Raw genomic sequence first — 15,562 nt, forward strand, 5'->3', positions numbered from 1 at the left:
ATGATGAAGATGTATGTTTTAACTGACCATATCATCACATTCATAAGTGATGTCAGGTTGTTTGCAGCTGTAGTAGTCACTAAAGGTGTTGTGGGTGGTATCATCCTCATACATTAGTCCTGGTCATTGTGTGGATTGGCCATGGGAATAATATTTTTCTTTATGTTTTTCCTTTATTGTTATTTCAGTTCCCCATGAAAGGGTTATACATACTTAATACAAGTTTTTAAATATGTAAAAACAAATGAAATTAATGATTTTTAAAGAACACATTGATGGACAATTTTTATGATTTTAAAAGCTTTTTAGATGATTTTATATTACAGTTAAAACATAATCAATGATGATAATGTTAATGATGATGACAGTGGTGCATGAAAATTATCATGTTAATGATGCATATGCAATGGCAAGTATGACCATGTATCCCTGCAGGTAGTACCTAAGACTGATAGAGGGAGAGGAAGGGGGAGGTGATGTGAGGTAGAGTGTTGCGTTTAGAGCATGAAAGAAGGGTGTATTTCATCATTGGGTATTGGACGTTGGTTGAAGTTCCTGTTACAAAGGACGTATAAAGCCTGAAGGTACATGGTATGTGACATATGAATATAGTGGCACAGCAGGATACCTGGATTGGTGATTAGTGGATATGATGTTGGGTGCTTGGACTGAGTTTTGTGATTTATTGGGTCCCAAGGTGCTCCAAGAAGAGAAGGTGTGGAAAGTGGATGAGTTGGTATAGGTTGGGAGTTGGGGAAGATAAATGGATGTGGATGGCAAGGCAATGTGCATATCATTCCAGAATTTTAATGGATTTGTAGAATTTAGGGTAAATGGAGATCCAGGCAATTACAGCATAAGTTAGAATTGGGTAAATGAGGAATGGTAGAAGTATGGGTAATGGTAGAAGGTAATGGTAAAAGGATTCAGACCCCATGTATGACATATAAGATTAGTAGTTGGATTTTGGGCTTTGTGTTGGATGGTAAGGAGATGGGTCTTACTTTACTATGTTAGTCAGACGGATAATTTGGTTGTATAAGGAGAGGGGTGATGGTTTGGGAATGTCTGTGATATACAGGATATAAAGGTGGGGGTATAGGCCAGAGCTTTGAGGCATATCTGCTGTAGGGTGAAGCATGCAGGAGTAGGAGTGATAGACTGTAACATATGCCAGATGATGGTGAAGGACAATGTGCCAGCAAAAAAGTGAAGCACTTAGAAGACATGGTCTGATATCAATGTAATTTTGTACACACACACACACACACCATCAGCGGGTATGTAAATGATAAGAGTTTTTACAGTTCCTAACACACAATTCAACAAAACCTGACATTTTAATCTCACAGAATGGGCATATGATTCGTGAAACTGAACAGTTCAAATTTCTAGGTGTTCAGATAGATAGTAAGCTGTCGTGGAAAGCCCACATTCAGGATCTTGTTCAAAGACTTAATACTGCCATTTTTACGATTCGAATGGTATCAAAAGTGAGTGATACTTCGACACGTAAATTAGTCTACTTTGCTTATTTTCATTCACTTATGTCGAATGGTATTATGTTCTGGGGTAAAAAAAGATAAAAAAGTATTTATAAAATAAAATAAAAATAAAAATAAATAAAAACAAAAACACAAAAAATAAAGTTGTTATATTAACTTAAGTATGTTGTTAAATTAACCTAATTATGTCATGTATTAGAAAATTCGACTCGTTCCACATCATTACGAAATATCGTATTCATGATCCATGGAACTAGTATTAATCTAATCTAATCTCTAATCTTCCCATTCTAGAAGGATATTTTTGGCTCAGAAACGGGCGGTTCGGGCAATAAGTGGTGTGAGTTCATGAACCTCTTGTCAACCTCTGTTCATGAGTCTGGGTATTTTGACATTGGCCTCTCAATATGTATATTCCTTATTGTTGTTTCTTGTTACCAATATTAGTTTATTCCCAAGAATAAGCAGCTTTCACTTGGTTAATACTCGGCAGAAATCAAACCTCCATTTGGATTGGACTTCCTTAGCTCCTGTGCAAAAAGGTGTGCAGTATACTGCTGCATCCATTTTCAATAAGCTGCCACTTGAATTCAAAAATCTTAGCAGTAATCCAAGCACTTTCAAATAGAAACTGAAGAGTTTCCTCATGGGTCACTCCTTCTATTCTGTCGAGTAGTTCCTTGAAAAGTTAAGCTGATTCTTATTTTATTGCTGATAGCGTTTTCTTAAACTTATGGACTGACTTTTTTTCAGGTTCATGAACATTTATTTTTATCTGTTATTACTTTTATGTTGTAAGTTCATGTACTGGCAAGTTCCATGACCTTGGAGATTTGCTCCTCAATTTGGTCCTGCGGAACTTGATGTGTAAATAAAATAAATAAATAAAAATTCTCTGTGACAGGTAGAATAGCATTAATGTTTCCCATTGATAGTGTTGTTTCCAGGCCCAGTGGAATATATAAGAGACATGAACAGTGCGAGATGTTAAGTGAGCGCCGTGAAGGACATGGAGATGCCAAGTAATAATGTGAGACAGTATTATCAGCAACTGACAGAGTTTGAAGGGGGACTCATTGTGGGTCTCCATTTGGGTTCTGGTCGAATCAAGCAGTGTCGAGATTTGTGGAGCATTCAGATGTGACAGTGGCTTGATGTTGGACTGCATGTAAACATGAGGTCAGGGATACTCATTGTCAAGGTTCTGGTCATCCACATTTGATCACTACAAGGGGCCATTAACATATTGCTTACCAAGTACACCATTACCAATTCAGTTTGGCACCTGCAATCTGAGAGCAAGTAATGTACTCCCTGCAAAATTTTGTGTCACCCAGCACCATTAGTCGGAGACTAGCTGCAGCTAGACTAGGGAACTACTACCTCATATATAGGCTGTTGTTAATACCACTACACAAAGAGCTGCATATGGAGTGGTGCCATGGCCAAGAAGCATGAAATGCTGACGAACAGCATCATGTTGTGTTCACAATGAATCATGATCCTGCACTACCCCTGATGACCATCATTGGTAAGCTTTCTGGTGACCTGGAGAGAGGTCCCACTCTTCCAGTTTTTGGAGAGACAAATCTGTGTTACTCTTGGCATCATATTGTGGAGAGTCATCAGATATGACTTCAGGTCACAGCTGGTAGTGGTTCAGGGAACTCTGATAGCACAATGAAATGTCATGAAAATTCTGCATCCTCATACGTTAGCTCTCATGTCACAGTATCGAGATGCCATTTTTCTACAGGACAATGTTTGTACGTACATGGTGTGTCTCTGTAAATTGTCTGTATGGTGTTGAGGTACATATCCCACAACCACCAAGCTCTACAGATCTGTCTCCTAAAGAACAAGTATGGCACCATCTTGGACTTCAACTCCACTCTAGTGCCAGTGTCCAGAATATCAAGGACCAGTTACAACTGTAGTGGGGGAGAGCATACATTGGCTGTATGACACCCTTCTCAACCAAATTAGTGAATGCACCCAGGCCAGAGAGGGTGGTGCGTCATACGGCTGTGTGTGCTCATACTACCAAGTTATTTGTAAATTTGACTCAATTTTGTAATAACTAATGTAACATCCCATACCCTCTCAACCCATGAAGTCTCATTTTTTTGCCCCCTCTCCCCCTTCTGCATGCTTCACTCTTTTGGCAGACAGTTTAATTAACTGGGAGTTCATAGGTTTGTAGCTTGAAGAGTAGACCAGATCGCCATACACAGTCAATGGCTTCCTTGATAAAAAGGGGGAAAATTTGGAAGATTTTTGTTTATGTAATGGATGGGAGATAAGGTGCGTAAGGTTAAAGAAGTTTATGGAAAGATGGAAGCAAAGCTACACTGATTATTGGGGTGTGTAGTTGTGTTGCAAGATGCTGGTGGCTTTGTTGTGTAAGGGTAGTTTTAGAATTTTGATGGAAACTTACATGAAGTAGATAGGTCAATAAGATGAGGTATGTGAGGGCAGTTAATTAGGTTTCAGGAAGAACAGGACTTTGGATGTGTTCTACTGCTCTGACTAATAACTTGTGTAGTGAATGGTACTGTGAAGGATGGCAAGGATTTTGTGATGGACTATGGGACCTTAGTTGAAACACCAATGGGTAATGATATCAGGATTGGGAGCAGTGCTTCACTTTTTAATGAGAACTTTTGTTATGACTTCAGCTGTTATTGGCCTGTTGAGTCTTGTTCATGTAGTGCTGTGTACTACTGGAAGTTTGGTGCAAGAAGTGGGATGTCCAGGTTTGTACATTCATATAAATGGCAATCCACTGAGTTATCAAAGTTAAAGTTGTGGTCATGTGGGATAGTGAAAGTGTCTTCCAGGTAGGACAAAAATTGGTTGGTTTTGATGAGGTTATCTGGATGATAGGGAATCTGTTGTTGTGTAGGATGGAATTCATGGTAGTGAGTTTTTCTCCTCAGAATCTTTTGCGATTTTTTTTTCAGTACTATGTAGGGTTTATTGGAAATGTGAAAATTTTGCTGGGGCAGCTGGTGACATTGGAGCATGTCTCAGTTACAAGTACGAAGGAATTCTTTGTAGAGACAAAGGGATTCTTAGTACAGAACAAGAGTTCATGGAAGGGGAGTGGGAAGGTCATATTAAATAGTATGGGGTAAGGTATGATTGGCAACTTCATTTGTGATGGTGTGTTGTAGGAAACCAGAGTCATGTTGGCTGTCATCAGTATTTTGAAGGCTGGAGTTGTGTCTTACGACTAGTGTATGGCTTTGGACATGACATGTATTCCAAGCTACGTGGGAATAGTTCTGAACCTGCTGGTGTGCTGTGGGTTGCGTCTGGTTTGGGGCATGGTATGTCATCTGGTGAAGGACATGTAGGTGATCACTTCCAGTAGGATCTTGGGCTTCTGCTACGATGAACCTCAAAAGATTAGGTGAAGCAGTAATGGTATAGGGAGTATATCTGTGTCTGGGCGCGTGTTGGCAGGGATGTGAAGTTCATAGCCATTGAGGACAGCGATAAACTGACGCCAACCACTGGAAGAAGAGGGAAGCTCCTATGTACGGTAGAGTATGCTGGCCTTCGGATGTCAATATGACGAAAACCTCTGTTGGTCAATGTAACGACTTAAGCAAAAACTGATTCGATGACAAAGTAGTTTTAACAGTCAGATAATCGAGTTTGGAAGAGCAAGCTGTCGCTATTCAGATTCTTAGAGTTGAGGGAAACCAACCATTTATTGTGAACATCACGATAAATATTTACACAGTGTTGTACAAGATAGCTTAAAACTGTGACACTTGCCCGCTTGTGACAAAAAAGTACTATTTCAGTGGTCGTCTCATTTGCAGTTGCTAGAGATCTCTACAATCGGATTCATTCAGGTTATACATAGCAGCCTGTACATAATTGACTGATGAAAGCACGCCCTGCCATTTATGTGTAATTTAATCGAGCTGTTTCCGTATTTTGTAATCCATATTTTATTTTATACATACTATTCAACTTCTTTTCCCTTGTCGTTCATGCATACTACTCTCGGGGTGGAAGCTAAAAATGAAATACAGTTAACTATGTATCAGAATTCTACCATGCAGTGTCATCAGTCTATTCTTTATAGGTATCAATATCCATATTCAAGGTTCTTCTTTTGTAATAAAATAATTTTCTTACGAATCCGTCGTCATACAAGAAGCTTAAGGAGTATTGTCAGTGAGTACTGGAAAATTGATCTCTGCAGTGTGCGCATTATGTTGGCAACTATGTTGCAATGGATATAGTTGTGCGGAGTAAAAGATGGTAAAGGAGTAGAAATGAATTCGAAACAGAGTAATAGGTGACGTTATCTTGACGTTTTTAACTGTGGCTTGCAGTGTTTGAAATGCTGTCGAATGTTTGATTACGCATGCAGGTTTTGTGTAACGCATTCAGAAAGTAAAGGGGATCAAGGGACGGCAATATTATTCGCAAGAATGTCGTCACCTAGCGCAGGGAAAAGACGAATGGACACTGATGTTATCAAGCTGTATCCTTTTGTCGCAGCAGCATATGTTCCTTTGTTCGTAAAATTTGATGACTGCTTGATTTGCGTTAGTTTCATCAAGAATGGCATTTCGAAGACGTACTCCTAAACAAAGGAATTGTGTAGTCATTGGTGCTCGTTTAGTTGTTAAGGGAGAGATTACTTTGTTTCGTAATTGTAGGTAGCTGTATGACTGCTGGACGAATCAGAGCTTTTCATTTACATTATTTCAATGAGCGAAGAACATTGTTTATTTGACATCGTAGCCTACATGTATCATGTTCCAAATTACACATTTAAAGTAATGGTAAACAAACATAAAGCTGTGCGACGTTATTCTGTCAGTCAGCTGACAGTATATTGGCCCTGGATAGTGTGTTTGTTTTTGAATTTTTTCACAATGTTTAAGGTTTTTATGCTATTCCTAAACGTCAGATGTGATTTTTTTCGTGCATTTTCTCCTGAAATAAATTAACATAAATTTGCAGCCCATGTCGTCTCCACGCTAAGGGATCGCTACAAATACAGCAATGTTAATATGTTCTCCAACTTTCTATGAAATAAATATCAATGCCAATAGTATAAGTGGCCTTCATATTACAGTCAGAGCCGTTGTTTACCGTGAACAGTCAAAAATATAGTTCTGAACTCGTACTATTTATTATTGTGGCAGTAGTGAGGGATTCAAAAAGTGGAAACTGCTATTGTGTAAGTTCATAATATTGTTTGTGGAGCCTAAATAATACACATTGAAATTGTATTATAATGAGTACTCATTGGTTCCATGAGCTCAACAATCGGGGTTCAAATAAAATTTTGTAAAATTTTCTTCACTTACGGATTAAAAAGTTTATATTCACATTATTTTCTCTTTCTGTAAACAAACACAAATTGATGTAAAGCTATATCTCAGGTTGTCTGTTTTCATTAGCTAGGCCTATTTATATTTCTGTAGAGTGTGTAGCATAATTTTTGCTTTTGGAACTCTGTGTGAGAGGTAACATTTTCTCTCTATGAAGAGTGATTACATGTGAAAGACTGTATTCAGGAAAATGTTCAGTTAATTGCTTTGTGTGTCCTGTCTTTCAAGTAACTGTTACTAATGGCTAAAATGACTGAGTAGGAGTTGTTAAATTTCAGTCAGTAAATGCAAGGAACAAGTTTTCTTTTGTAGGATTTTGAGTAGGACCTTGAAACATATGTTGTGGATTGTTGACTGTGGAGTTTCTGTAGTAAAAATGTTTTTACCCTTTGTGGAAATGGGTCAGGACTCTCCATATGGCTGACTTGTGTTGATGAGGATTATTAGTTAATGTTGTATTGTGGCATATATTTTACAGATCTCATAACTATAGTTTTTCCCCTTGTCTTTAATGAAAAAATGTCTCACTGGTAGCTAACTGTGTAATGTCAGCAGGATTGAGAACAACCTGATTGATTAGATGAAAAAAATTTAGTGCAGTTGGACTGTGTTACATGTTTGTCAGAAATAAGTAACATTCCGTGTAGTTCAGATGAATGTCAGTCAGATGCAGGAATTTAAAAAAAGTTGTGAGAAAAATAATATACTGATGAAGACACTTGAATGGATTCTCTTTGGGGGAGTGTCATTACAGAGGAATGCCTTATAATTTATTTGTCTAGGGGTATGAACATACAGACATTTTGAGGAAAGAGCAGGTGATTAGTCGCAACCTTGTTAAAGGAACCATATCAGCACTTGTGTGTAGTTATTTAGGAAAGTCTTTTGGGGCATGAGCCTTCATCCTCCTGAATCTGTCAGTGTCCTTAACAAATGCATTAAATCATTCAGTTATGCCCAACATATTTGTCATTAAAATTTGTAGAATTCTGTAAACACAATTCCACAGTTGGTTGAAAATTCATAAAAATAGATGATGATGATACAGTAACAGTGAGAGTTGCTCACATTGCATAAAAAACTGATAGAGCTTTCTGAGGATGTATTATTTATTTATTGGTCTTTTAACCATTTAACATAATGATGTCGGATATTCCAAATATTTACACTGGGAAAACCATGGAAAACACACTTGCCAGATCATGGGTAAATTAAGTCTTCCAAAATGAGGAATCCTGAACCAATACACTGCACCATGTCATCTGGTATTTACTTCATCAACAAACTATGAATAATGCCATAAAATATCTAGTCTACAATTAGCCCAATCGATACACAGTTGCTGTTTTTTTATATATATATATGTTGTGACATTTATTGTTTGTTTACAAAGTAAATAGTGAGCGAGATGGTGCAGTATTATGACATTAGACTTGCATTTACTAGTCTGACCCCCACAATTGCCTACTGATATTGCCTCTCTTTCATTTCTAATAAACTTACGTAATCTGAAAAGTAAGATCAGTCTGACATTTCCTGTGTACAAGGGAGAAGACAAACTCATACTTGTCCCATTTAAAAATTTTATGCTTTACTCTTGAAAACTGGAATTCAGAGTGATTAAAAGAATGGAAATATTACGAAGGATTTGAGAAAAATATGCCACACAGTATGTTTGTAAATTCAGTAAAGTCTAATGTGAGTACATCCAAACTGAGAGGGGATTGTGCTTGGTGGAGGAGGGGAGGACAGTTTGAGTCCAACATAGAATCTAAATCAGAGTGCAGCTTGGTGTTCAAACATAGATAAAATATTGGGAGAGGTGCATGTAAAAATTACGGTCAGAAAGAAGTGGGGGGGGGGGGGGGGGGATCTAAGAACCAGCCAAGCTTTGAATGCAAAACATTTGGTTTAGTGCCCTGGAACTGCACACGCAACCAACAACCATTCAAAATTTAGTACTTGGAGAGGAGAGAAAAAATAATGTTCTGGCTCAGTTGTAATTAGCCACTTAAATTGTATAATTTACTGTATAATTTGTGAAGTTACACAGTAGCCACATATTTGTACATTGGCGGATAATCTCTCAATGGTATAGGGCCTTTCATCAAAATACAACGAAACAAATTGCTCCAATATACAAAAACACACATAGTATGCAAGTATAATTTGTGAGGCTAGAGCAGTTGGTCAGCCGTGGCCTTGCTATGGGAGCCATCATGGCATAAATGGGGATGGCCAGATATGGCAAATGCCATCCTCCCAAATATGAAGTAATAGTCTTCACAACTGAATTCTCATTCACCTGGTTTTTATCGTACATTGTTTTTTTATCATATATAATTTGCAACAAATATCTTCTAATATAAAACAGTTGTGCGGTTCACCACTGCGCACACCTATGGACCCCCACTTCATGGCTCCAGGACCACGAGCATGCACATCTCTGTTCTACCTTCAGTCTGTCTGGAAAACTCTAGTGAGATGTTTAGCTCAGGAGAATGACAAAGCTTTGTTATGATTCACTGTAGATCTTGGCACATTTATTTGTAGAAGCATTACAGGGTCGACAGAAGCGTCCGATCCCACGCGTCGGCTTTTACCCATGACGTAAGGGTGTTGTCGTGTGTGACGTCATGACGGCGCGGAGTTTGGTTTGAGTGTAGCTGTCTCCAGTTCTGTTTTATCTTATTTTATTTACTTTTCTGATCTGTTCATTCTATCTCGTGAGATTTTTTTTTTATTTTAAAAACACTTATTACTTATTTTAATTATGTTTCCTCGAATTTCTGTTTTTGTTTATTATATTTATCTTTCTGATCTGTTCGTTCTATCCCGTGAGATTTTTTTTTTTTAAAGACAAAAAACACTAATCAGCTACTGAAGCATCTTTATCTTCTATGGGTTGCAGGGGTTACGACCCCTGGGGAGGTGGGTGGGTATTCATGCATGGCTGTCTTCACTTACATGTTGTAGCTACGCAAGGCGTCTTAATTTGTTTATATTTAGTTTGCCCCCCACCCAAAACACCCCATTTCCCGCACTTGTCCCGTTAGTGTCATTAGGCTTCTTGTGGAAAGTGTGTGTGTGTTTGTTTTTGTTTCCGCCATATTTGTGACGTCATGGGTCAAAGACAGGTGGGATCGGACGCTTCTGTATTTCCACATTACACTGTGATTATGTATTGGAATGTGATATGATGAGTTAGTTCTCCCTTTTCATTACTAACCTGTTACTCTGAGTCCTCCAAGTGATAATTGTGTTTTATGCATTATGTGTGGAGTATGTTTTAGCTGCCTTTTGAAGTAAATGTATTTTAGTAACCTTTTTCATCTCATCGGATAGTTCATTATACAATTTTATTCAATGATAGAGGATGCTGTTTTGAGTTTGTTTTTCTGTGGTAAATTGAAGTCCAGGCTGGCTGCTGTTCCACTGTTATGTACAGAACCATTATATCTTTTTGTGCCAAAGGCACTCTTAATGTGGCATAATGAAGAATGTCATTGTTTTATCTTGTATTGTGGTTTTGCACACCAGTGATCTTTTTGAACAACAGTGGATTATTTACATCAAACTTCACAGGGAAATAAACATACTTTGAAGCAGTAGTCCAAATGCCCAACTCCTTAAACAGATGTCTGCCAGATGACAGAATTTTTTATGCCTGTGTACCTTTTTTGTACCTTTGTTACTCAGAAAAGAATCCCTTAGTTAAGAAATGACTGTGCATAGGACTGGTATGTCATGACAAGACATTGTTACAAAACTAATGCAGAACCCAGTGTCATCTGCTCTCTGTATTAATAGGTTTGGTGATCTGTCAGTGACTAACGTTGCTGTCAGGAAAAATAACTTTTTCCAAGTCTTATGCTGCCTGGAAAGTCATTGATATTTATTAAGAACAGAATTGGACTCAATGCACTACCCTGAGGCACACTAATGTTTATATCTTTCTTGTCTGACAATTGTTTCAGTAAAAAGTTATCATCAGCTGACATTTTTCAACTATCATACTTTTGCACCCTGTTTTTCAAGTAATACTGGAACCATTCTTTTGTTAGTCCTCTTACACCTAGTGCTTAGTTTGTTTAGCAGTATTTTATGATCAACAGTGCCAAAAGCCATGAACAATTCTAAGAACATACCTGTAACAGTCATTCTTTTTGAGAACTTTGAGTACCACTTTTGTGAACCCTATTGTGGCTGATATTGTATGTCTCCCACTTGGAAAACCAAAACTATTCTTTGTTAAAAAGATTGCACTTATTCATGTAACTCATTTTTTAACTAAATTAGTCTGCAGACAGCCATTGGTTATCAAATATGTGCCTGTTATAGTTTCTGTGTGACGGTCTTTATACATAAAACCAGTGTGTGTCTAAGATTCCAGACAGGCCCAAAGTTTGAATTTGCAGTTAGAAATATCTGAACTTTTAAAGATTGTGAGAATGGTGGAAGTGATTGATAACAAAAATAATTATTATATTAATATTATTTTAGTGTAGGATTCTGTAAATTAACACTTTGTGACAATTAAAAACTATGCAGTAGACTATTGGATAAAGGAATATTCACTACTAATTGTTGGTTTTGACCAGTGACATAGGAAACATGCAACAAACAACATGGTGACTGTAACATGATATCAGTGGCGATTTTTTTTTTCTTTTTTTTAAAAAAAAGAAAGGGGAGGGGGCTAAGCTGCTTGTCAGTCTGTCACTACAACCAGGTCTTTTGTTTTCAAATTCATTGGCTTCACTAACCATGAACAAATCTGTGAAAATATACACAAGAAAGTGAGATTACAACAGCCATTAACATTGTCACTGATCAGAGCCAATAACTATTATCAAATATTTATTGACCCATTAAATCTTTGATCTAGATTTATGCGCTTACAAACACATCATTGCCTGCCACTAAGTTGGACTCTCATTACCGCACTCTAACTTACTCATACTTTTTTAAACTGTATGAGTTTTGAGATGGAACATTGTGTGATATCTCATCCTGTTACCTTTACATAACTATATTTACGTCTATGCTCTGCAAACCACCGTGAGGTTCATGGCAGATAGTACATCTCATTCTACTAGTGATAAGGTTTTATTCCTGTTCCATTCACATATGGAGCATGGGAAGAATGATTGTTTGAATGCCTCTGTGCATGCAGTAGTTATTCTAATCTTATTCTCACAATCCCTATGTGAACAATATGCCTAGAGTAATTATTTAAAGCCAGTTCTTGAAAATTTGTTAGTAGCCTATCTCAGGATAGTTAACGTCTGTCTTAAAGAATCTGCTATTTCGGTTCCTTCAGTGTCTCTGTGACACACTGCCATGGATTAAACAAACCAGTGACCATTCATGCTTCCCTTCTCTGTATACATTAATTATCCCCTCTTAGTCCTATGTGGTACAGGTCCAACACAGTTGGCAGTATTCTAGAACTGGGTGCATGAATGATTTGTAAGCAATCTCTTTAGTGGACTGATTGAATTTACGCAGTATTCTAACAATAAACTGAAGTCTATCACATGCTTTACCCTTAACCGAACCTATGTGATCATTCCATTCCATATCTATGCAAAGTGTTGCTCCCAGGTATTTTTATGAGTTGACAAAGTCCAATAGTGGCTTACTGTTATTATAGTCATAGGATACTACGTTTTTTCATTTTCTGAAGTGCAAAATTTTACATTTCAGAAAATTTAGAGCAAGTTGCCAATCTCTGCACTGTGTTAATATCTTATCAAGATCTGACTGAATATTTATGCAGCTTCTTTCAGATAGTACTTCATTATAGATAACTGCATCATGTGCAAAAACCCTGATATTGCTATTAAAATTGTCTGCATGGTCATTAATACCCTACATGAACAGCAAGGATCCCAACACATTTCCCTGGGGCACACCCAAAGTTACTTCTACATCTGACGATTACTCTCCATCAGAGATAACATGCTGTGTCCTCCCTACCAAAATGTCTTCGATCCAGTCACCTACTTCATTTGATACCCCATATGATTGTACTTTTGACAATAACTGTAGGTGCGGTACTGAGTCAAATGCTTTTCAAAAATCAAGAAACTAATGTGACGCCTAAATAACAGAATAATGCTATTTGATGTCAGTATGATACATCTTGTGTATTTTGGGAAATAAAAATAGTTACATTTGTGTACATTTGTTTCTGTTTTTATATTTACCAGCACTTCATAATAATAATAATAATAATAATAATAATAATTATTATTATTATTATTATTATTTTTAAAGGTTTAGGTTATCAAAATATCTGTTTGGGGAGGGGGGGGGGAGACCTGTCAGTGCCATTTGCAGAATTATTTGCCTCATGGTTAAAACTTTTAGACCATATTTAATTTTGCTAGCTGAGAGAGAGAGAGAGAGAGAGAGAGAGAGAGAGAGAGAGAGAGACGACAACAACACAACACAACTCAATCTCCTTCTCATGCACATCCTACCTCACTACAAATAATACTGTCCCTTACTTTAAGTTAAAAATGCAATAAATGAAAGTCTAACTGTATGTCATTTACCTTTAACTCTTGATGCAGCATAGAAAGTAAACACGAAGTTACCATTCTTGGAGGGTTAAATGAATTTTGTGTCAAGTTCTATGGGCCTCGGGGAAGTAAGTACTAAGAGCTTATTCAGAAGTTGTTTTTTGTTGTTGTAATTAATTAATAAGTATTTTGTGCTTTTCATGCTAATACTGTAAAAAGAGTATTTTGAAAGTATGATCATTCTCAGCCACTGCCAATTATTCTTTATTTGTAGTTTAAATTTTTTAAGTGCTGCTGCCTTGATCATAGGTATTTACTCTCTATAGAAGACTGGGGAGAGAAGTGCTGCCTTCCATTGTAAATGTAATACATAATGTAGATAAACAAAATTGACAGTGTGTTGGAGTAAAGTATTAGTTTAATAGTGTATCAGTACTTTTTAGTGGCATGATCATTGTAAGTTCATACATGTGTGTGATTGGCATCATTCTTGTAGAAGTAGGGAGTCTTGCCACATAGCTAAGATATTAGTGAAAAGCATAATGTAATTGGATAGATAAAAAAATCTACTCATCAACTAGCAGAAGGAGAACACACACATAAAGATACTGTTACATGTGTGATCTCTTACCGCAATGTGGTGTTATCTGTCCAGTTACATTATAAGATTAGTGAGATTTTTAAATTTGGCTTTTAATCAGTAGCTCATGTTTATAGTATAATTTATCAATATCTGCCTGTACTGTTTTCCTTGCCAGCCATCTTGTAAAAAGTATTTCAGGATGAGTCAGAGAAACTTTCGTGTGCTGGGCAAGTGTACTGTTCCATTAAAAAGTTTGCATGAGCTAGCCATTTTATCACTGCAGCAAATGGTAGTTGTCTCCTGAACACACGTCTGTGACATCACATACTCTTCATAGTGTTCATGTTTTGCACTTTTTATCTGTACCACCATTGGGACTACGAATTTAACAAAAGTGAAACCTAGCTTATGGTGTAAATAATCTCACACAATTGTAATGAGGAACAAAATAAACACGTATTATCACTGACAAGGAAAAATAGGTGTGCTGTTGGACACAGAGTTCAATTCTTAACGAAGAATCTCTCCTGCAGTACTACTACTACTACTCTCATACAATTCAGTGTTACTGTACATCGGCTTTAGTTATAATGTAAAATAATGGTAAACCTCAGCATTATATCCGTCAAATATCTCAGAAAGTTCACCTATTTCTCCTTTAAGTTTGTTCGCTCTTTTTGCTTTTGATAAATTTGCAGTAAGTTTCCATCTAGTTGTTCTTGGCTATCATCTCTGTGGTAATAATTGCAGTTTCTGCACCTGATCTTTTTCCCCCAACTAGTTGAGTGAATTTCTGGTATTTCAAAAGATGGAATTTAAACACTTTTAAGATCACTATAGCATTTTCTCGTTAGTCACTTTATCATCATTACCTGTTGTACTTTCCTCAGAGGAATACTCTTCCTTATTTGTTGAAAATTACTACTGTTTGCTGCACTTAATAGATGAAAAGAATCTTATATGATTTGGTTATTATTTTGGACCCATGTAATAATGACAGGTATGGTCTAACCCTGTATGCAAGCTACACTCCTGGAAATGGAAAAAAGAACACATTGACACCGGTGTGTCAGACCCACCATACTTGCTCCGGACACTGCGGGAGGGCTGTACAAGCAATGATCACACGCACGGCACACCGGACACACCAGGAACCGCGGTGTTGGCCGTCGAATGGCGCTAGCTGCGCAGCATTTGTGCACCGCCGCCGTCAGTGTCAGCCAGTTTGCCGTGGCATACGGAGCTCCATCGTAATCTTTAACACTGGTAGCATGCCGCGACAGCGTGGACGTGAACCGTATGTGCAGTTGACGGACTTTGAGCGAGGGCGTATAGTGGGCATGCGGGAGGCCGGGTGGACGTACTGCCGAATTGCTCAACACGTGGGGCGTGAGGTCTCCACAGTACATCGATGTTGTCGCCAGTGGTCGGCGGAAGGTGCACGTGCCCGTCGACCTGGGACCGGACCGCAGCGACGCACGAATGCACGCCAAGACCGTAGGATCCTATGCAGTGCCGTAGGGGACCGCACCGCCACTTCCCAGCAAATTAGGGACACTGTTGCTCCTGGGGTATCGG

The 15,562-nt window shown here is 37.8% G+C and overlaps 1 protein-coding gene across 1 annotated transcript in view; it reads left to right on the plus strand.

The window, feature by feature from the left end:
- The first annotated feature begins 5,762 nt into the window (after positions 1-5,762).
- LOC126184905 (ubiquitin-conjugating enzyme E2 H) overlaps positions 5,763-15,562 on the plus strand; it is a 131,066-nt gene continuing 121,266 nt past the window's right edge. The window contains exons 1-2 of the mRNA XM_049927557.1: positions 5,763-6,012; positions 13,453-13,529. Of these exons, the coding sequence (XP_049783514.1) occupies positions 5,879-6,012; positions 13,453-13,529 (211 nt within the window). The 5' untranslated portion in view covers positions 5,763-5,878. The remainder of the gene's footprint in view (positions 6,013-13,452; positions 13,530-15,562) is intronic.

Source organism: Schistocerca cancellata, chromosome 4 (assembly GCF_023864275.1).
Source record: "Schistocerca cancellata isolate TAMUIC-IGC-003103 chromosome 4, iqSchCanc2.1, whole genome shotgun sequence".
Lineage (NCBI taxonomy): Eukaryota > Metazoa > Arthropoda > Insecta > Orthoptera > Acrididae > Schistocerca > Schistocerca cancellata.